The following is a 22,682-nucleotide window of genomic DNA, read 5'->3' as shown; positions in this document are numbered from 1 at the left end:
GTGATGGCATTGAGGTTATCAATTCGGTCTTACTCACATGGTATGGGTGGACCCCCATCCAGCTTCTTGCTTCACTGTCCCAAGAACTTTCACCCTACCTCTTGATGCCTTGCCCTGAAGACGAAGCACCTCTGAAACCTCTCACTGCTGCTCCTAATCCAGCATGTCCATGACACATGCTAGGAGAAGAGGGATAGAAGTGCTGTTAGAGTAGTCCACTGTGTGTTTAAAGTGAAATTTGGCTCCCTTTTTCAAACTTTCCACTTCTTTGACTGGAGTAATTTGTCGGAAGTACGAAGAGTACTAACGTTTGAAGCACTAACATTCATTTGTGTGCACATGTACACCTGAAGCCAAAGGTTTATGAAACACAACTTTCAAGAAACATTCCTCCAAATTTAACTGTGTAGTGTGTAATTAGTGCATTCAGAATTAAGCATCAGTTTATCTAATCCAAGTTGCATGCATATGCAGTGGCGAAATCAATTTTTTCTTCTCTAATATTGTGTTTACAAAGTTTTGACTGCAGGCGTACACACAACATGAAAGTAAGCCAGCAAGAGTCGCCAATCAGATTCTCACAAGAAAGCAGTTTTTTCTTGAACAGGGGACTTGAGTGAAACCTGCGCATGAGTGTACTTGCCCTGAATGTCAAGTTTGCCTTGTCCTTCATGTATTTTTGGCTTTATTTTTACTTTGCTAACTGCAGTTACAGATCACTCAAGTGCAGTTTCCTAAAAAAACATAGTAGCTACGGGATAGCATTTGTGTACGTAAAGGTCTGTGGAAAAGAAAATGCTTTTTTTTTTTTATGCGCATCTCAACTTGAGAAATGTTTCCTTAGGTCAAAATACTTTCTCATCGATCCGTTTGCAGCATTATGCAGGCTTCCATTCCAGAGAACTTTAGGCTTTCTTTTCCTTTTCTATACCCTGTTTCTTTTTCATTGTTAATTAGCACCTTATCAACAAGTACTTCTATGATCGCGGACTTAGTTGGGGCTCCTAAATACAGTGAAAGTGAAGGGGTGCCAGTTCCAATTAACTAATTATTAGCTTATTTAGCAGTAGAGTGATGCATGCATACTTTCTTCCCCTCCTCAGAGCACAATCAGCAGGCTTCCTGCGTACCTGACGATCCAGTTTGTCCGTTTCTTCTACAAGGAGAAGGGCGCCGTCAACGCCAAGATCCTCAAGGTCAGTACTGGTGACAGCTGACTGGGCTGCGCTGTGCACCTATCGTGTGGTGCTTTCTTTTGCTTTCTCTTTTTGTTGCTCCTGAGATGGTAGCCTCTGTCGTTCATTTTTATTTCCGTTATTCTTGAGCCAAACTAGCTGATGCTGTCTAGTCCACTTGGGACAAATGCCAGACTGAAATGTGGAAAAAAAATTCAGCGACGATTACGATACTCCTTAATGCGGAATTTGAGCGCAGCTCTTTAGATGTTTTTTTTTTTTTAACATCAGCGCCATCTATTGTTTTGTTATAAAAGAACAAAAAACATAAATATAGGTACAAGGGCAGCACAACAGGTGGCGCTGCTATGGCTCGGTTGGCAACTATGGAGCTTGCGCCAAATGCTACCACTTACTCCGACTCCGCTGTCCTCTTCATGCTTCCGCTGTACCCCCCTCCTCCGTGCTCGGTTACGTCGAGGCACACCGCTCAACCTGGGAGCAGGCGCCTAAGAGCTGTGCTTTAAAAAAAAAAAAAAGTCTATGCTGGCACACATGTGATGCCTCTTAGAGCTCTGGTTTTCTTATCGTAATTTTTCGTACGCCTTTTTTACAATAAATTTACATATGTTTACATTTACAATGTTTTACAGTGAATTAGAGCACTGTCTTTGTAATCGAACAAGAGACACCAGCTTGCGAGGCAGAGAGCAGCAACTTTATGTGCTCTCATGTTTGTTTGCGATTACAGAGCCTAGAGCATGTCTCCTTGTTTCCAACTGCCTCTGAGCCTGTATCATGGCTTGTTTTCTACATCCAAGTCTAGGTTGGCAAGCATGTGGCACCATCTATTGCATCTATTGTGCACGGCTACTTCATCTCTCCAACCCCCCCATGCTGTGCAGGACATCAAGTTCCCGATCCAGCTGGACGTGTTTGAGCTCTGCTCGGAGGAGCTCCAGCAGAAGCTGATCCCCATGCGGACCAAGTTCAAGGAGTTTGAGGACCGCAAGATGGACGATGTACAGAAGGTGCGAGCACGTGCGAATGTCCAAGCTATTTTTTTAACAGAGCAATGCAAGGCTTGAGTGGGTGCACAGGCTCATAACTCATAATGTGACAGTAACATGAAGCAGACTCACCCTTTAAAGGTGCACTGAAGAGAAATCTGAACTCGTCTTTTTGCCACGGGAACTCGATCTACACGTTCCTAGCATTCTTAGAAACTGCGACTTATTGCCCGGTGTGGCCGATTTCCCTAATTAAATTGAATTAATGTCCGGCTCCCGCCTTTATTTTTTTAATTCTGCCTCGTACGATGGGCGGAGTCGACCGACGCGGGGAGTGCCTTTCACCCAGTCCCGTGGAGGCTTGCCACCCTGCCATCGGCGGAGTAATACGTAGTAGTCCGTAGAAGCAAATAGTCCGCGCATATTTTTTCTGCGGGCTTATTTTGCGGTTATATTGTATCTGCGAATGAAACTATTTATTCATGGAAACCTAAAAAACAAAATAAAGCGAAAGCAAAGCCTCCACGGAGCTGACTGAAAGGAACTTCACGCGTTGGTCAACTCCGCCCATCGTACGAGGCAGAATTAAAAAAAAGGGCGGGAGCCGGACGTTAATTCGATTTAATTAGGGAAATTGGCCATACAGGGCAATAAGTTGCAGTTTCTAAGAATGCTAGGAACGTGTAGATCAAGTTCCCGTGGCAAAAAGACAAGTTCAGAATCCTCTTCAGTGCACCTTTAAGTCGTAATGTGACAATAACATGAAGCAGACTCACCCTTTAAGGGGGGACATGGTTCTTAGAGCATTTTTTTTTTTATTTACTGACCAAATGCAATGAAACTGCATATTCAGTTTTTCTGCTGATTTCAAATATGCAATGTGTTTATTTCTAGGCCAATTAGTTCCTGAGATATTAATATATATCATGCCATTGTCTGCTCAAACAATAGAAAAAAAAATGGGCCACCAGAAATTTAATTTCAATATGTGGGTAGATACTACAATGTGTGACGAATGCAACGCTGGAAGCAGTTTTCAGTTTTTTGTCCGTGTGGTCAAATGGGCTTAATAGTTCATTTTCAAGTGAGTTAACCAGGCATACAGTGCCAGAAAACACATGATGCACTATTAAGCCCATTTGTCCACACGGACAAAAAACTGAAAACTGCTTCCAGCGTTGCATTCCTCACACATTGTAGTATCTACTCACACATTAAAATTAAATTTCTGATGGCCCATTTTTTTTTCTATTGTTTGAGCAGACAATGGCATGATATGTATTAATATCTCAGGAACTAATTGGCCTAGAAATAAACAAATTGCACATTTGAAGTCAGCAGAAAAAACTGAATAAGTATGTGCAGTTTCATTGCATTTGGTCTGTAAATAAAAAAAAAATGCTCCAAGACCCATGTCCCCCCTTAATGAGAAACGCTCATCCTTTGCATTCTGTCGTCACTCTTTCCTGTCTTGGGCTACAGCTCAAGCTTCAGCACCCGGACGACGCAAACAAGCCGCACAAGGAGACCAAGCAGGAGCCATTTTCCTTCGCAGATGGTAAGCTGGAATCTACTATTAGTAGTCTGTTGTGGTTACTGTTTGGTTTAGTTTAATGGTGCTGAAAAGTTAAGCACACACCTACTAGCGCGGTTGTTTTCTTATTGCCATTAGTGTTGTGTAGCATGTTGTGTGTGTAATGCTCTGTGAATGCTTGCACTGCACGGTGTAGTATATAGGCGGTAGTTTCCATCCAGATTAGTGGTGTAATATTTCTTACATCGCTGTGTTCTTGCTTGATTCACACCATTTTTGCTCACTTGCTTACATGTGGCAATGCTGCATGCATAGATAGGAGTAAGAAAGTTTACCACAAGGGATCAATCACTGGTGCAGAGTAATCTCTTCTCGTGACGCTGTGGTTCGCGAAAACGCCAATAATGAGAATGGCAGACCTTCCCCAATGTTCAGCCTTGTGGCAGATTCCGCAGAAAGTCATCGCCTGCAAAGAATTTTTTTTTCGTTTTCCGCCCATCTGGTTATCAGACACTTGTGCTGGTGTTTTTTACTTGCCACTGTACCTACGCATTATATACCTGCCTTTATGTATGTCCTTATTTGAAATCAAAGCGAACCTTTGCCTGTTAGTTTGAAAGGGGTGTGGAGCTCCGTGTGCTATAGCTCTGTAATTAAATAAATAAAAAGATAGAACCGATGCTTATTTGGTTTCATGTGATGCATACGCAAAGCCCCATGTGTTCTGTGGTAGGTGCTTTTTTTGACTGCCTACTAGTTACGGGTGTCATTCCACCAGTTTAGAAAGGCAAGCTTAACAATGGAAGTGAATTTTGTGGCAAAACTCAACACCTGTGCATCTCCTCCAGGCCAATAGAGCCAAAGTAAAAAAAAAAAAAAAGCAAGCAGTGCTATCGACACTTGGCAGTCTACTCACAAGTACTGCAGTTGTAGGGATTGTAGCGATGAAGGGGTATTGCAGTGGCATCTTTTGTAGATTCAACAAGTTCCCTTGTAGTTTGTCAGGCTGTGCCTAGCATTTAACATTAGGCAGGCGTCTTTTTGTTTCTATCCTCTTTTGGACACCATGAAAATGCGTCTTTCCTGGAGTCTTCTTTTTTTTTCTTTTTTGGTCGGCAGGTACGATGGGCCCGGGTAAGTTTCACATGACTTTAACTGATAAGTTTAAATGCAGTACCCAAAATGCAAACTATATGCACACCGCCAGTTATATAACGACCCTTATGACTCGAATCAGGTTATATCGAAGTGGTTATACAAGCGAAGCCACAGTGATTACTTTTCAAAGAAATAAGTCCACTAGCTCTGCAAGGAAGTAACTGTTCTAGCCACCCATTTTTATCCATCTATTGTATGGTTGTAAAGCACCAGTTTCTGATCTTCTAGTTTGCAACCTTGTGCCTCTAAAGCAAAGGTGTATGCTGAAAAAGTTCAGAGCAAGGTGTCGAAGGCAGCTGATTAGAAACCCCTGCAAGAAATTTGTCACTTGGCAAGCCAAGTGCTTTCAGCCACCATTTCCATTCAGTGCCCACTAGACGAGACTCTTGGTGACCTCTGCGGTGGCAGCGATGTGGCCCAGATTGGGTGATCAGTCTAGTGCTGGTGGTACGACTCGCCCCCTTTTCTCCCTTTTTCATTGCTGCACAGACCCTGGCTCCAACAACAGCGGTTTCTACTCGCTCCAGGCTGTGCTGACACACAAGGGCCGGTCCACATCCAGCGGCCACTACGTGGCCTGGATCCGCCGGAAGGAAGGTGAGTATAGTGGGCAGTCCTAGTGCAAGCAGGTCCTAGTGCAAGCAACCTCTATGCTAAGGCACGGCTTAGACCTCACTCACCTCTTTAACCCTTTGTGGTTGAGAACTTTTGCCCGCTTTGTGGCCGTTCCGGTTAGAATCTTTTTCGCCAGTTTTGGGCTCCAGGCTAAATCATTTTGAAGCCACCACTTCTCACATATGGACTTTGTGTGTAGGCAGGTCGCCACTGAGGCACCTAGCACGTGAACACCACGTGTGCGCTTCGTGCCAGGCACGCCGGTGCTACTTTTGTAAGCACTCGGTTTTGGAGGCCGTGACGTTACAGCCTCTCCCATGAACACCGCATGTCGACTTATTCCTAGGCGTGCCACCGCTCCTTCCACCTTGTACTCAGTTAAAGATGGCGTGCCGTCCCACCCTATCACGCAAATGCCGCATTTAGGCTCCTCGGCGAGCCCAAAGTCTATTGTGTGACCAAATTTTGGTTGACCTTGACGTCTGTGACTTGACCTTGAAATGACCTTGATCCTTGGCCTGTCCAATTGCTTGACACCACTGGCCATCCACCGGTTCTCCAAACTTATAAATTGAAGGTTTGACCTTGGCTGAGCCTTGAAGGTCATCGGCAATGCATGGCGATCTCAGCCCGAGACCTCTATAGTGAAGCTGCCACTTAAAAGAAGAATCGTGCAAGAACAACTCGTAGAATATTTATTTTTGGTGTTCCTTTATGTGCACAAGTCTTTCAACTATATTCGGGTAGCATATGGTTTAAGTGGTGGTGCATCACGCATGGTGAGGAAAACACGCTATTGAAAAAAAAACTTGTCGGGTGGTGGCCAGTAGCAGACCAGAATGCTCGTGCTGCAGTGTCGAGAGGAGCCCAATTAGGGAATGCAAAAAAGGTTAATGTCTTTATCCCTGGCCTCCCTCTCCCTGTCCGAGTGAAGTGCCACACGGCTGCAAAACTTATTGGGAGTGATCAGCGCAGAGGAAAACCTGCAGTAAAAGTTTCATTCCGATGTGTGAATCCATAAAAATCCCCGGAGCTGTCCTTAGAGAGTAGCGACTACTTGCCTTTGGACTGGTTCTAGAATGCAGAGTGGAGAAGTCTATGGGTCAGCGAAAACATAATTTGGGTTCGTGAGGCCCTTGCGCTGCGTGGAATGCCTCCCTATGTCAGAAAGGCGTTTTCAGATTGGGACAAGTGGAATTGCTGAAGTCAAGCGTGCGAAGTAAATTGCACCTTTCTTTGAACTTTCGTCTCCAGAGCGGCTGCATAGAAAGCTGGTGTTGTGTGGTTGCATGCAGTATGAACAGGTGAAGCAGCAGGGAAAAGTGATTTGCTCAGGTTTTTCTCAAATTGTCTTGTACATCTGCAGAAAAAAAGTCCTCTTGTGGCTTGCATGCCCCACTCGTCATTGTGGTAACCTTGACAGTCATCAGTTATTTACCATGAGGGTTACCATGAAATTTACCATGAAATTTACCATGAGGGTTTTGCCGGAAAGAAGATAAAAAAAGATGGGCATTGATGGACTCTGGTGTAATTAGGGCAGTTTGTCAGGTTACTGTTGTTTCTCGTTTTGTTGACTGACTGAAATTTTGTTCAAGGGCCATCTAAGGCATTCGCGTGCACAGTAAGGATAAAAGTTTTAGAGCGGTGCACAGAACACTGAGCATTTATCCGCGTCATGCATTTTCCATTGCAGATGAGTGGTTCAAGTGCGACGACGACAAGGTGTCCGTGGTCACGACAGACGAGATCCTCAAGCTGTCTGGTGGAGGTGGGTACATGCATCAGTCTACTGCGTAGTACCAGCAATCCACATGCAATCTGCTGAAGCTGTGAAAATGTCGTGGCAAGAGAGAAAGCTAAAAACAAACTGGAAATTACCGCCAGATGGATTCTTTCAGATTGCAAAGCTTATTTTTGCCATGGTGTTCTTTTATGGTCAGCATTCATTTGTACTGGTACCATACTGGTACCATACTGGTACTGGTACCACTGCTAGTTCTTCTGTGCAGCAGATGTAAAGTGGTAGATGAAAAGACTAGAGCTATGAAAAATGTACACAGAGAATGTTTACTACATTTGAATCAGTGCGAAAGCACGGATTCGTGCTACGTATAAAACGATGAGCGGCAGTTCCGTGGGACGGCAGTTGACGAAGAATGCGCTTTGCAATGCACAACGAGAGAGCGTGGCAGAGTTTAAAGGTGCACTGAAGAGGAATCTGACCTCGTCATTTTAGCGCGAAAACTCGATCTACACGTTCCCAGCATTCTTAGAAACTTCAGTTTATTGCCCTGTGCAGCCAATTTCCTTAATTAAATCGGATTAACGTCGGGCTCCCGCCTTTTTTTTTTTTCCGAATTCCTCGCATACGGTGGGAGGAGTCGACCAACCTAGGGAGTGCCTTTCAGGCAGTCGCGTGGCAAATTTGCTATCGCTTTTATTTTGTTTCTTTTAGGTTTCCGTGAATAAGAGGTCTAGTCAGAGACTACATAGCCGCAAATTAGGCTCAGGGCCGTTTCACATGCATGCGATTCTCACCTGCGACGCTGCGAATTCTGTCGGTCTGCGACTGGGGAGGGCCGTCGGTCTAGCCGCAGACGGCCTGCGACCAAGTTCCGTTCGGTTGGAATCCAGTCGCAGCGTCGGTGTGTTCGCTCTGCGACTGACCAATGGGCAGCGCCGAGACGGCACGTGACGTGACGTCACGCGGGAGCAGCTGCCGCGGCTATTTCCACGGCCACGACCGGTCTCCAGGCGCGCGAGCGAGAGCGCACGTGCGTCGAGACTGGCCGCGGCAACAGCTCGTACGTGACGTCACGCGCCGTCTCGGCGTGGGGTCACGTGGGAGCTGTTCCCGCGGCGTAAGCAAAACTGTTTATTCTAATCAAAACATACGAAATATTGCCTTGCATCTAAAAACATGCTGGTCATAACATCGTCAACACATTCCGTGCAGCGTTTCTGTCGCGTTTAATCGTGGGTTGCCTATGCAGACGTCGAGCAACCTTGCGTGTCCCTCCGACCGAATTCGCTGGGTACGCGTTGCATGTGAAAGCACTGTGCGAAAATCGCACTGCGGCGTCGCCGACTAGGCCGACTATTTTCGTTCTAGTCGCAGCATGTGAAACGGCCCTCACAGAAATGAAAATACGCGTGGACTCCTTGCTTTCGCCGATCACTTCGTATCACTCCGCTGATGGCAGAGCGGGAAGCCGCCACGGGACTGGGTGAAAGGTCAGACTCCTCCCACCGTTTGCGGGGAATTTAAAAAAAAAAAGCGGGAGCCCAACGTTAATCTGATTTAAATTAGGGAAATCGACTGCACAGGGCAATAATTCGAAGCTTCCAAGAACACTCGGAATGTGTAGATCGAATTCGCGCGGTAAAAATGCGAGTTCAGATTCCTCTTCAGTGCACCTTTAACATGAGGCATGTTCGGGTGCGGCAATAGCCTAGTGGTCAGCGGCCTTTGAAGCTGATGTGTTCACGCTGCCGCGAGTTCAACTCCCAGTCATTGATATTGATGAGATTTCTTTTTGCTAGGCTCTGAACCTCTGTATTAGTGCTTTTGCACTGATGTAGCTGCATTGATAGGCATGTGAGTCGAATTAAAGAAAAAAGACCATATGCCAAAGTGAAAGGAAAGCATCACTGAGCCAAACAGAGCCATTGAAGCACTAATAAGAGATGTTTATAAATGTACTTTGAGTGTAACAAGTCTTGCGTTTCTGAATTGTTCGTGCATCAACTCCAAATGCTTTTGGGCACAGTGCAGTAGCAACAAGGCCAGCAGAGGAGAGCATCGACGTGCATGTAACTAGAAGCGTGCTAGTTTCTCTTACAAGCCATTTTGAGCCACAACAGTGCACAGGTTAAAGGGGCTGCGAAACACTGCTTGGGGGGATACCGGCTATACTTCAGGTGGGTTCTTTATGTCACACAGATGCTGACATAAAAAGAATTACAGGAATCGATGCACAGGAACGGGAGTTATTCAGTGAAGAAATTTCAAAATACAAGCAAACAAAACGCTGCCCTCAACTCGATTTTGGCGGGGCTTCCCACTCCTATTTCACTCTCCCAATGACTGCACCTGGCGCAACCAATCAAAACAGCCAGCCAGAGCACGTCGCGGAAGTTTGTACTCCATGGTTGCCTGCTCTCTGTAACTCGTTCTTGCTGAGACTGGCAGCGTCGTTTCCATGCCAGAGCGCCCCTGGTGGTGTATTTTTATTTTACTTGCTTTGCAGGGCTCTTATCTAAGACAAACAAGTTGTCTTTGTTGATCTAATATAAAACGCAGACAGGTGACAAAATGTGTCTCTATTTATTCACACAATTTGCAGTATATTTACTGTTTGTCCTGTCATCAAGCTCGCGCCAGGTGATGTCATATCCGCTGCTAAAAACCCGCCACTGTGTGGTGACACCATCAGAGCCATGAAGTTGTTTTTGGGAGGACATTAAAATATTAAAAAACGGAATGTACGCGGTATTACCGACGCTAATAGCACCATTATAACTCACTGTATGCAATGAACAGGCAAAACAGTTAACTAAGATTGTGTTTCTGGGCCCCTTTAAACAGCCGATTTTGGAATCCTTTGCAGGTGACTGGCACACGGCGTACGTGCTCCTGTACGGGCCTCGCATTCTCGAAGTGGAAGCGGATTGATCAGCGGGCTGCTAGGAAATCCGGCTTTTCAAGATGCCTTTTCTATCACCGCCACCACAACCACTGCTGCCTCTCCCTTCTCCAGTGTCACGCCTCTCTCCTTTTTATCCAATCATTCTTTTGAGGCAGTTCGTAAAGAACTGCGTGATGCCGACAGCTGTCAAATTAATAGCCACAAAAAAAAAAATGAAAAAGGGCCCGTTACTGCGTGCAGGCAGGCTTGTGCGACTAGTGTGAGAGACATGGTATGAAAGACGACTGGTGTGGGGTTGCATCGGAAGCAATGGGAGGGAGTTACAGACGTTTTTTGGCATGTGTGTGCGTGTGTGATGTGGAGGATGCATTATATAATTGTAAGAAGTAATTAAAACAAAGTTTGGCTGCGAAGACCTTTATTGATGGATTTGGTGTCCTCTTACTAATGTGGTTGAGATAATGCTGTTTGCATTGTTGTCGTGGGGGGGAACTGCTGAGTATTTCCCTCAGTCTGTGTATTTCCCTTTATTTCTTCACGATGTCTTCCATACGGGCATTTGCTAATGTCTTTGCACTTATATTGCCCACTAGAGCAAGGGTCTATTCCTGTGGCAGAGGAGAGCAAATATGTCTCTTCCACGTTTCTTTACTGTCTCATTTCCCTTTTTAGCACCTTTTAGTACACACAAAAAAAATTGCGAAATCTGTGATTTTTCTCTAGCACCCATCAAATATCTTCTGAGCCACTACAGGAGAAGGTAGAGTTCTTTAAAACATGCCAAAAGATAGCATCTTTATTTACACTGTATATGTACATGTTTGAGCAGAGGGTTATCTCGCATCCAACGATGCAGTCAGAATATTTCTCGTTGCTTTGGTCTGTCAGGCTCTGGTGGCAGATCCTGAAGTTCCCGCAGGCCCTGACAAGGCAAAGAACAAGACAATCTTGTAAACCAGGAGCTCGGAACCCTTGGGTTCCTTCGAGTGCACTTTGGATCCCACAAGCATCTCAATCCATGCATACTTAAATTCCCACTTTGCCTTTACCTGCTGGCACTCATCAGACTGCGAATGCTTACAGCGGAGCAATTCACAATCAAGCCAGTCCTTTCTAATTAATCTTGGGTATAGTTTGAGGAAGCATGCATTTGAATGCTCTTTTTTGCATGCATGTTCAGAGAAAAGATGGCAGCCAAGTCATGCAAGGTTTCTAAGCGCCGTTCGAAAGCTTCTTAGGTTTGCCAAAGCTAAAAAAAACTGCTGGATGTAAACACACAGATGAAGATCTGTGGGATTTTGCTGTATTCTAAAAACAACAGCCGCAGACCAGAACCTGCACACTTCGTACACAAGTTCTGTTCTGAAATGCTGATAGCCCAGCATCTGGCTTAAAAAAAAAAAAAAGGTTAAAGTCACTACCAGTTACAATGCCCCCCCCATTCTATGTTTGTTTTTATGAAGAAACAAGGGAAGCCGAGCGCCAACCAGTGCATCGCATCAGAGATCATATTTTCATGTAAAAATAGCACTGACTTGAGAATCTGAAAGAAAACTGCACAAACAATGGGACAAGAAAGACTGGCATATGTGTTGGCTAGCAAATGCAGTCTTTTATTATTATTATTATTATTATTATTATGTATTATTATTATTCAAGAGAGCATGCCTAAACACTCGCAAATAAGTTTGAACAATGCAATTTGTTTACAAGTGCATGCAGAAATGTTTTTTTTTTTTTTTCAATTTCAATTTCATTTTTTCTGCTTTAATGAGTAGTCGCAGACACTACAAGTGTGGTTTAAGACCACCATAGCTCCAGGCCACCATTAGGCTATTAAATAACATCAAGAGCCATTTTACACAGCTGCGATCAGCTCGGAGACCACGGACTTGTCGGCTCCCGATACGGTCATGTGATGTGCACTGTCGGTGTGCATTAAAGGGACACTGAGGAGAAATTGAAGTTGGCTTGTATTGGCAGAATACCAGCTCCTGATTACAAAAACGCCACTCATACTGACAACAAAGCTCTGACAACAAACTGACAGCAAAGAACCAAAATACAGGTATCGCCGCCACAGGCCAAACTCGCAAGTACAAGCGTGATGACGTCATAGGACAAAGCAGTGTTGCTAGAACCAATGGTTCTAGCAACACTAGGCAACGAGAATTTACAAATCACTGAGGCGCAGCCAATGCATGCGCAAATCTCCTTGACGTCGCCAGATGGCGCCACGTGCCCGGCAGCTACGCGTGCGCCTGAAGCATCGGGACCAATCAGCGCCTGCTTAACGGCGTTAGGGGGGCTCCCGGTATTCCGCTAGCGGTAACAAGGTACACGGTATGCTAAAGGTGTCTATTTTCAAGAACTTCGTTGACGACTTCGAGAACGAGATCCATCGTAACGCTGGCAAAACTCCAGTGCAAACGTAAGCGAAGCGACTGTAGCGACGGCCGCAATAGCCTATAGATGCCTTCAACGTGCGGCCGGCGGTAGCTTTCGTTTCGGCTGCTGGTAGGCTGCACTGCTGGCCGCCAGAAATCACGGAGTCTGCGTTACGTCATGTGCACGTCATGTTTCACGTCACTTAGTCCTGTGTCGTCATAGGAGAATCCCAAGTTTGAATCAGAGCGGCGGGAAAAACTTTTTCAACTTTGAATCCAAATTTCTTAGAAATAAATGCATCTTCCGCTGCCGGCCAAGTGGCAACAAAGCCATGACATGCCGAACTATCGAATTTTGCTATAAAAAAAATATTAATAGTGCTCTCCTCACTGTCCCTTTAAGCCCCGTAAACCGAACCATACAATGTACCACACAATGGCGTGACAAAAAGGGGGGAGGGGAAGAGGAGGCACTCTGAAACCAAGAGATAAGGTAGGTGTAGACGATAAGGTAGACTGACCTGCAACACCATCTGGATGTGCGCCTTGATGTTGGCCGACTCCTTGGAGACGCGCTGTAACTCCTCCTCGAGCATCGACTCCCGGCGGCCAACAAACCACAGGGCCTCGTCGTGCGTCAGCTCCAGAAAGAAGCCCATGCCCACTTGCACAAAGATCTTGGACACGTCTGGCCTAAGTAGTAAAGGTCAAAGCCATCCTACTAACGATACGACACTGCAAGCAAGTCTCTACCGAATGTCATTAGCCATGCATCCATATGCAAATGGCCTTAGCCACTTTCAAAGCGGTATACAGAGCACGTGTGAGTGATGCATAAGCATCAGACCACTGAAGCATCACTCATTAACCATTTTATGCTCAGCATTGCTCAGAGCAAATCGCTGAAATAGTTTGTTTTTTTTTCTAGCATACTATGCCCTTCTATATATACTTTTGTTGCGTTGTATTGCAAGACAACGCCCCTTGAACGCCCCCTTGCTCATTCTCGCAGACTCTTGATGACTCTCGTCGGCAGCGTTTCTCGACACACGGCAGTCGTGCTCACAGTTTCCCTCTAAATGTGAAATAGCCTCTACTTCAAGAAAGCATCGTATAATGGATCCACTGTAGAAGGAACACAGCCAAATTGACTAATTGCAGAACGGAGACACTTCTCATTTTCACTGCCTCACTGCCAATACCATAATGCCCAGAAATAGAAATCGTACACACCGAGGCCGTATGTCAGTGAAACTAAAGATGTAAATGCTAAGCAGCTACGCGTAGCATGGACTCATGGCTACATGAACTTGTCAAAGTGGATTTGTCATTCGGCTGTCAAAATAAGAATTCTCATGTTTGATCCCAGTTTTGGCAGCTGCATTGCAATGGGGGCAAAATGTGAAATGCCTCAAAAGATTTATGAAACGGGCTAGTTTGCATTGCATACTAATCATTATTTCAGAATGCGCTGCCTTTTGTTCTTTCTACAGCTTAGCGCACCCCTATACAGTAATTCGCATAATGCCAATGCACTGATACTTTGGTGTAAGTTAAAGAACTCTAGGTTCCGTTGCTTACACAGAGTGCAAAGCTAGCACACCTATTCATGCTGGTTACATCATACGTCCAAAGCAGAGACAAGCATCTTTCGTTGCGACAAAGTTCAAATACCACTAATGGCAATGTCCTGAACCTCATTTTATCTCTCAACATTTTTGTCCTCTCTTCACAGGGACCTCAAGAAGTAAGAGAGACATGCGGTGAAGTGATAGGTGGCTGGCACACTCACTTATTCGCTCCGAATCCGTCAGCGCCCAAAAAAGTAAACCACCATGCCTGTCCTGACCACAATTTGCAAATGCCTAGCGTGTCGTTTTATACTGCTCCATGCTTCCATCCAAACCCTCACCAAGGTTTTTAGAGGTACAGCTGATACCTGGCGAAGCGATATGCTAGGGCAAACGCACTACTAGTGCAGCTTCCACAATGTTGCATGCTAAGTGTAAAACGCAGTGTTAGTGATTGAAATCAATCAAAAGCCCTCCACTGCTGTGTTCCTCGTAGCCCACAATGTTGCTATGGCAAGTACAAATCCAATGACCTATGACTACATGTCACATAGTCCCCCCAAAAAGCACTCCTAGATTGTCAGCAACAACAAACTAAAAGCTAAAGATGAAGGCAAGACGTAGCCATCAGAGTAGCGAAGAGGCAGATAAGAATGGAAACGAGTCAGCGATATTCTAGGTGAAATGAAAAAGGCATTGAATCGGGCATGGCATATAACGTGCAGAATGTACCGCCGGCGGCAGAATCACCGCTGATATCGTCACAGAATAAATAGCAAGTAAAGGAGAACATAGACCAAGGGCATAAATGGAGCAGTGAGGTTGAGAAATTTGCTGGAAGTGGGTGGCCGCGATTGACACGTCACGCGAGTGAAATACAAAGAAAGAGGCTTTTGCCTTGCAACTGATAAATACGATCGAAAATTACGTTGCTGAGATGGAATCACGATCATCATCAAGTATTCGAAAGCCCTTCTGCTCTCTGCCATCACCTGGCGTCATGGAGATGCCTCAAAAGCCATGATTAGTTCTTTCGCAGGAACAGCACACATCCGTAGCGCATCAACAAAAAATGTATGCAAGTTCTTCAATGACGGGAGCAGAATAATCCTCCGCTGCCGCGGAACGAGGCAGGAGACGTCATTTAGAAACCAAGAACTGCCATCGATAAGCACCGACAACCGAGCTTATCACGAAATGCTCCTTAATACCTGATGATGCGGAAGTCAGTAATCAGACGGAGGAGTTGATTTACATGCTGATGCACACACTATGCGATGTGCAAGTTGGTTACTCACACGACAGCCTGGACATAGAAGTTGCAGCCTAAGTCGACCTGAGTCCGAAACGTCTCCTTGTTCGCCTCGACCTCCTGGGAAAGGGCGTATTAAGAGACATCAGAGTATTTGTCGCTAGGACGGGCAGCAGCTTTGTAGTAGTACTTGCCTGAATTCTTTCGATGACAGTACGCAATTGGAGCAGCTCGGCTAGCTTCGCGCAGATACTGTCACGCTCATCGAGGCATCTCCTGGATTATGAAGACGAAAACACAAACACAAAACGATACTCTACCGTCAAACACTATGAAAATTAGCTGCATACTGAGAGACGAAGGCAAGCACAAACCTCAGGTCCTCTTTCAGCACGTCGTTTAGAAACGTCTCGTATTGCAGCACCTTCGCGCTAATGTCCGCCATGCTGGCCGGTTTTATGGATTCACAGCAGATCAAAGCTTGGATCAAAGCTTAGCGACTGCGCTCACACAAATTTTTGCTATTTTAAAGAAACCCAGAACATTTCCAGATTCTACGGCGGCCCAGTAACGACCCCAACTCTCGCGTCTTGAAAACGTGCACACACGAGCACAAAAACGAAACCGTGAATAGAGTGATGATGGCACCATAAGCCCAGCTGTGATAAAACTTCCCCCGCCCTCTGCTGTTACGACTTAGTACTTTCGGTTTCGGTTATGGCGTTTGATTGTGGGCTTTGAGCAAAGCATAATGGTTTTGGTGCGCTAAAGATTACTTCGCGAAGATCGTCAGTTTGCTCCGATCTATGAATACTCGCAGGATCTGAGTTTTTCTTCTGACAGCCAAAGACTTCCGCAGACTACACCCGAAAACTGACGTACTGCTTGTGAAATTTTAGCGGGAACCATCAGACATCTCTACCAATTTATGCAGCGCAAGCTTCGAATGCATTTTGACAAACTAGTTGTAGCCTGCTGCGCACAGAAGCAACGCTTTCGCGGTTTTCACCACACACACAAAAAAAATCAAAATTGTTTTCTTGCTCTTATGTCCAACGTTACTGTTTGCAAACTCCGACGCCGCGGATGTCACCCTTCGCTGTTCCGCCGAGCGGGGCGCGCTCGTCGCCATTTGACTACATTGACTACATTTGACCGGTCTGCTGGGTGTTTCTTTGTTGCCTTCAACTCTGTTGCGTAGTAATCGCTCTCCCTGTGAGTCTTGTCCACTCCAAATTCAAGGCAGGAACAGGTTTTCCAAATATTGTCCGACTGCATTTCATCATCGTTGATCATCGTAAGTGTGTGTATATCGTGTCAGCCTGTGACGGTTCCTAAATGTGAGAAAACATGCCTCGTTGCTTTGTGACTGGTTGCCGAAGTGGCTACGATTCTACGAAATCCTCGACCGAAAAAAGACATTTTTTTAAGCCGCCCGCTGACGATGGGCGGCTTCAACGGTGGCGACGGGCTATACCCAGGTTGGATAAGGAGCTGACCAGCTCTTGCGCAGTTTGCGACCTGCACTTTCACGGGGAAGATATCGTGAAAGACTTCGTGCATAAAGTTCATGGTGATGTAGTTTTCATACCGCGTGACAAGTGGGCTCTTAAGGAAGATGCTGTGCCGCGAATTTTTCCTAATTGCCCCAAGTACTTGTCAAAGCCAGCGCGAAAACGCAAAGCCCCTACCGTGCGTGCAGCGCCTCGGCCTAAGCGTCGGAAAGAGCAAAAAGAAAACGACCAAGAAGCTGCGACATCGAACTTCTGCGTATCTAGCGAAAGCAGTGATGGCATTGACAACAGTGTTGTGCTGGAGAGCAACACACAGCTGTTCACTGAGTTGTCAGACATGGCAGCAGCAGGCCAACGGATACAGGGTTGGTCGCTTGATGTCGTTGGCACTACAATTGTGGTGTACAAGCTGGTAATGAGAGAAGACTTACCAGAAATCGACAGGGCTGTGGTAGTGTCGAAACACCTGACCGTGTCTGTCAGTGCCAAGGGGCAGCGTGTGCCATCAGCTGTGCATTCTACTGGTGTGGATATTGAATTGAAATCATGCGATGACCTGAAGTGCCTGCTTTCACGCATTGAAAGGCTGAATTCTTGTGAAGGTTGCCCTGCCGATAATTACCCCGGTGTCTTGTCATCAGCTGTGGCCATTAAAAATGGTGAGACATGGCATCACAAATCATGCACAGTTCTGTGTCTGACAGCAACGTGCCAGGAATGCAGGAGTCTCTATAAGCTCTTTCCACGGCGCCGCAAGACAAGCAACAGGTTGACATATGGAAACACCAAAGTGAAACCTCTGCGTAGAAAGGCAATACGACGATGCGAACGGTCCAATGGCGTCGGAAGCGCCACCTCGCGAGTGGGAGCTGAAGGGGGCCACGTTTCGCCGCCGCATCCCGGTGGAGTTTGCAAACTGAAATAGGTAATCTAGTAACGTTGCTTACGTCTGCAATAGACGTTGACATAAAGCCCGCGCCAAGCTGCTCTCTGGACTACCTCTGCTGATAGATGTTCACACTACTTTTATGGTTTCTCGCTTAAAAGCAAAAAAAAAATAAAAGCATTTTCGAAAAGCACAGTTTAGAGTTGAGAAGAGAAGCTTACAGGGTTTGTTATTTCCTTTTCAGGTTACTTGACTGCACACGTATGCACTATTTAATGTGCCTAGATCGTGTATATGAAGGGAAGAAATGACACACTTCCAACGAACACTTGAAACCAGCACCACGTTTATTTCACAGGTTGTACCTCGGTTAAGGCGATTTTCTTTTTAGAGGAAACATATATATACAAACTCTCTCAACAGAAATATACATAAAGCTCCCGTTAGAAAAATACGAAGAACACATACGTGGTTTTTCTCATCGCAGAAAGGCCGACATGACCCTGATCGACACTTCGAACCAGCAGTGGCTGCCGATACAGATTTGGCCACTGAATAAATACTGTATCATCGAATAACATGGGCGGGTAACGAAAAGCGTCAACAGACTTCATCGTTCGAACCGAACTTGTCATTGTCGCAGGTGTAAGGTTGTTTCGAATGCCTGCAGGCCACTTGGTAGTTTTGATCAACATGGAGCTGCCGTGGTGATAAGTTGGATAGAGAAGTCTTTCCGCTAGGTTGCCAAATGGGCGGCTTTGGGGAATTAGGTGGCCAACGAAGCCACAAGTATAGCAAATGCCCCGTAGAGACCCGCTAGAGGTGGCGCCGTCGACAGCAGATAGAAGAATGTTTGCACACATCTCCAAGAAAGGTTATCCCTCAGACCGCGCCTAGAATGCTTACTTTAGGAGCTTGTGCCCTCCACATGGCACTGTACTACATTGTCCAGCACTTCGTGCACGGTGAAAACAGAGTGATCCACTTACATCTGTCAAAACTCTTACGGTGGGACCGATACTTCAATAAGTAAAGAAACACACCCACACACTTGCCGAAAGTGAGAGGGGAGCATACGTGCCCATGCACTTTTTTTTTTCATTGACATCTTCTGCTAGCGTGTGGTCTATGTATTTTGGTTTGGTTTATTGGGGTTCATGGTCCCAAAGCAATTCAGGCTATGATGAACACCGTAGTGAAGGGCTCCGGAAATTTTGGCCACCTGGGGCTCTTCGAATTTTCCGGAGCACTTCACTATGGTGTCCCTCATAGCCTTAGTTTCGAAATTTACTGCCGAACTAAAAGTAAATTTGGCTTTCGAGAGAAAACTGATTGCTTAACACTACATTGCACCTGAAATCACTGAAGGCATGATTCTACGCATGCATGCTAGCGTGAGCGGTGACTCTTGAGGCTGCGATGAATGACAGAGTCTGGCCCGCTCGTGTCTTGTTTTCTTTCATCTTTTTTTTCTTGCCGTTGTTGTTCATGGAATGTACTGTGGAAGCCACACAACACTGCAGGTGCTTTAGCCTAAAATGGGACATGCAGTGCAGAACTTGGCAAATGCAGCTGAGTTTGATCCGAAGCAACAATGAAAGAAACGTTACAAAATGCAAAGGTTCTAAGGTCACATCACAGGCAAAACATTTAACAGTTTTATATGTCTATGAACGCTCACACACACCCACACACATTCCATCAAGAGTACAACAGCGATTGACAGGTCTATGGAAGGAACATTGTTTTGCTCGTCTCCTATGCTTGCTGTAGACTCCGGCCACAACTGTACGCGCCGCAGAGGAAACCATCCAGCACGTACAACCAGCCCTCCCTCTCATCCACTTAGCAAAAAAAAAAGAAAAACACTGCACTTGTGCGTGCTGCTTTGTTACAGTGTTGTTAGATGAGAAACGACGGATATTAATATTCATACGAACAACACTGAAGATTGAACTCTGTCGAGAAGCTCTTTTAGGAGGTCCTGCTTTCATCCTTTTTTTTTCTGGACACTGGTTATCGTGAAAATGTTCTCCGAGAACCAACATCATATCTCTTATCGTCAACTTACGTACACAGCGTAATTTATAAATATCAGCTGATATTTATGAACCACACTAAACCTGCAGCCGCCAGACCAGTACAAGGTAGTTCAGACTTAGGAGCCTACTGGACATGAAAAATTTGCCATAGAACATCGAAGATAGCCCATGTTGTCGACGTCCAGGTCCTTATGGATAACGCCCGGCTTAACTCAGGCTTCACAGCTGCGTTCAGCTGTATATCCATAGAAGGTATGCCCTTCTTCGTGGAGAGGCCGTTAGGAAGCTCACGTTAAGCTGTGCATGTCCTATAAGGGTGGCATTCAAGGTGGCTGTGCCAAACCAGCTGCATTCTAAACCTTTTCAGTCCCTGCACATAATCTTCGCAGACACTGCGTGCATAAGCTGGTTAGTTCCTTACGCGTGTTATAGAGCGCTTCGTGTCCTCATCGCCCAATTACAGGCAACGAACGTCTCACTGTCTCACGAACGGTGCATGCGTTTCAAAACGTCTAGCACAACACTGATACTTTAGTACTACATCAAAGACCACGCATGGGTGGGTCCTAATCGAACTCGGCACAAAATGCAAAGGGGAGACCATTGATATTCATGGGTGGTAAGCTTTAAGTCACTGGGTGCTCCCTCGATTTTTATTTGGTCAGTCCGCTCCTTTAAGATCAGGCTCAATGCCGCCAGTAGCGAACAAAATTTGTGCGCAGTTTTTGGAGAAAGGCCCTTTTGCCTCCATGTGGACGTCATATATCAGGAGGCTATATATACCCGAAAGACACTGAGTGGCATAAATCTCGCGCCCGCGTGATGACCGGGTTTTCTAGCACTGCATGCCTATTTTTCCTGCCATCGTTTTCGCAGACAACCCAGTATCTATATCCTCCTTCACTTCAGGACCGTATGACTTTGGTTTTATATGTCTAAGTCAACGTCCACACGCAACAATCACATTTGTTCTGCACCACTAAGATATGGAGCCTTCATGCTAGACTAATCATGGACACTTCTATCTCCACATTTTGATGCCGTTCGATAAGCTGTTTCTAGCCTGCAAGAGCACCCTCTCCTTTCTCCATTCCCTCTGCTGCGTGGCCATCTTTGCAGTATACGTTGCAGTCCATCTGTGGCCCGGTCTGTTTGGTAGGCTTACTCATGTCATCATCTGAAGCGCATCCTTGAGAACCTACGTGCGAACCAAAGCGTTCTACACAGCACCCGCATGCCAGCTTCCCTGGCAGGCTCGATCGTTCCCCAGTTCCGCGTTGCCCAGCTGTCCCTCGATACCTGTCTTTGCTCACTTCTATCCTTGTCGCCTTAAGTGCCACCTAACTGGCGTACTATGACTGCTCTATGCTCCAACGCAACAGGACTTCGAGGCTGTTCTTGCACATCGAGGCAAGTATACAGTACACATAATAGCCCTCGCATCCGATCGACCCAGTGGCCAGTCTCCATCAACGACTTCAGTCCCTGAGCGGCTGCACGGCGGTGATCTTCTCGGTGACCGGCACCCTGAGGTCGTCCTCTTCTTCCTCCTGCGGTCCCCTTGGCGCGTCCACGACGGGCGCGTACGGCTCGTCGTCCTGCCAGCGCGGGCACAGCGCTGCCAGCATGAGTGCAGCGGCCAGGAGCGAGCCTCCGCTGCAGAACATGCAGAGGCCGGCCAGCCGCCACGGGTGCGGCCTCCTCACGAGGCTTAGCGGCGCCGCGTAGCCCAACCCCAGCGCCACGATGCCTAGCAGGAATAGTAGGGAACCCAGCCACAGGGAGGCGGTCCAGGCGGCGCGGGCGGCTCGCCTGGCCGCGTGGCGGCGCGAGGAGCGTCCTCCGTGGCCCGGGCAGGAGCTCTGGTGCGAGCCTTCGGGACAGTCGGCGTAGAAGCGGTGCAGGTGGCAGCGGACCCCGAACAGGCGCCGGCCGCCCGATTTTCGCCGGCCCGGTGGACGCACGGGGCACGGGACGTTGACCTGCGAAGCGCGCGAACCAGCCGGGAGAGTTCGAATATTAGACAGTTTTAGCGCAGCCAGACAGCCGTATGGTTTACACGGTAACGCGTTGCCTTTGCTACCGTTTCCAGGCTTCCCTACGGTAGCAGTACGGGGCTACCGTACGGTAGCAGTAGCCGTAGATACTATTGACTGAAAACTTTATTTAAACAATGGCAATTATTGGAGTCTTGGCTGGCCCGCCTGGCCCGCGCCGCAGCGTGGGCCCTGCGAACCAGTCCTCGTTGCTGGACGGAGTCCTCGCTCTGCAGAATGGCCTCCCACTGCTTCAAATTGGGATTAGGAAGTCTGTCAATGGCAGGATTGAATTGGCATGCCCACACCTTGTGAAAAGCTGTCGCTATTGCTCCACAGTGTGGGCATGCACTCTGGTTTGTATAGAGCACGACCGGCTTTATTACTTAAAGCCGGTCGTGGTATAGAGTGAGGGGTACCATTGGTGGAGTTTAAGTGGAGTTACGAGAGTGCCTGTTTGTAGTCAGCGAAGGGTGTGTTCTTCTGCCTTGTCTAGAGTTTTGTGAGGTGTGGGGTGTGTCTGTCTGGCCTGTCTGTTAGCCTGTACGTGTTCGGGGAAGCTGATTATGGGCTATCTCTCTTAGCCAAACATCCTCCTAATCACGCCTCAGTCATATGGTTTCCAGGGCACTCGGAACACACGGAAGGGAATGATGCCGCCAACCGGCACACCCGAGCTCTCTTATACCGGAATTCCGTAGATAATAGCGTGTTTATAGTAAGGTGGAGCTAAAGCTCCTTATTGGCAGGTTGATGCATTCTTGCGTATAGCGTGCTGCACATACTAGGCGGAAGGACACCACAACTCCGCTTTCATGTTGTTTGCGCAGCAAACTGACGTGTGGCTATT

The 22,682-nt window shown here is 46.7% G+C and overlaps 4 protein-coding genes across 4 annotated transcripts in view; 2 read left to right on the top strand and 2 right to left on the bottom strand.

Moving 5' to 3' along the window:
- The window catches only part of Usp14 (ubiquitin specific protease 14), a 30,618-nt gene extending 20,053 nt beyond the window's left edge, over positions 1–10,565 (top strand). Inside the window, exons 11-16 of the mRNA XM_089552805.1 lie at positions 1,104–1,196; positions 2,081–2,206; positions 3,668–3,743; positions 5,367–5,474; positions 7,189–7,263; positions 10,106–10,565. Of these exons, the coding sequence (XP_089408931.1) occupies positions 1,104–1,196; positions 2,081–2,206; positions 3,668–3,743; positions 5,367–5,474; positions 7,189–7,263; positions 10,106–10,170 (543 nt within the window). The 3' untranslated portion in view covers positions 10,171–10,565. The remainder of the gene's footprint in view (positions 1–1,103; positions 1,197–2,080; positions 2,207–3,667; positions 3,744–5,366; positions 5,475–7,188; positions 7,264–10,105) is intronic.
- Positions 10,566–10,910: 345 nt separating this feature from the next.
- Uxt (Uxt prefoldin-like subunit) lies at positions 10,911–16,002 on the bottom strand. The gene is made up of 5 exons (XM_089552806.1): positions 15,729–16,002; positions 15,549–15,630; positions 15,401–15,474; positions 13,053–13,224; positions 10,911–11,066 (listed from the first exon to the last, which is right to left on the bottom strand). Exons 1-5 carry the CDS (start codon positions 15,797–15,799, stop codon positions 11,001–11,003), a joined length of 465 nt encoding a protein of 154 aa, XP_089408932.1. The 5' UTR covers positions 15,800–16,002; the 3' UTR covers positions 10,911–11,000.
- Positions 16,003–16,487: 485 nt separating this feature from the next.
- On the top strand, positions 16,488–17,949 carry LOC149336285 (uncharacterized). Its single transcript, XM_089552803.1, has one exon. It carries the CDS (start codon positions 16,705–16,707, stop codon positions 17,791–17,793), a length of 1,089 nt encoding a protein of 362 aa, XP_089408929.1. The 5' UTR covers positions 16,488–16,704; the 3' UTR covers positions 17,794–17,949.
- A 138-nt stretch (positions 17,950–18,087) lies between these two features.
- Positions 18,088–22,682, bottom strand: part of LOC149336284 (uncharacterized) — a 31,719-nt gene continuing 27,124 nt past the window's right edge. Inside the window, exon 3 of the mRNA XM_089552804.1 lies at positions 18,088–21,778. Coding sequence (XP_089408930.1) covers positions 21,275–21,778 — 504 coding nt within the window. The 3' untranslated portion in view covers positions 18,088–21,274. The remainder of the gene's footprint in view (positions 21,779–22,682) is intronic.

Source organism: Amblyomma mixtum, chromosome 7 (assembly GCF_055824585.1).
Source record: "Amblyomma mixtum isolate Tamu chromosome 7, ASM5582458v1, whole genome shotgun sequence".
In the NCBI taxonomy this organism is placed as follows: Eukaryota; Metazoa; Arthropoda; class Arachnida; order Ixodida; family Ixodidae; genus Amblyomma; species Amblyomma mixtum.
Note: the sequence above shows the minus strand (reverse complement) of the source record. Positions and strands in the feature narration are given on the sequence as shown.

What these genes read in the sequence shown, in the direction of transcription:
- LOC149336285 (XM_089552803.1), top strand. Translation starts at nt 16,705, where the DNA reads ATGCCTCGTTGCTTTGTGACTGGTTGCCGAAGTGGCTACGATTCTACG.
- Uxt (XM_089552806.1), bottom strand. Translation starts at nt 15,799, where the DNA reads ATGGCGGACATTAGCGCGAAGGTGCTGCAATACGAGACGTTTCTAAAC. An exon ending in GTGCTGAAAGAGGACCTGAG is followed by an intron (nt 15,631 to 15,728) that starts GTTTGTGCTTGC and finishes TTCATAATCCAG; the next exon opens with GAGATGCCTCGATGAGCGTG. An exon ending in TTCTATGTCCAGGCTGTCGT is followed by an intron (nt 13,225 to 15,400) that starts GTGAGTAACCAA and finishes TTTACTACTTAG; the next exon opens with GCCAGACGTGTCCAAGATCT.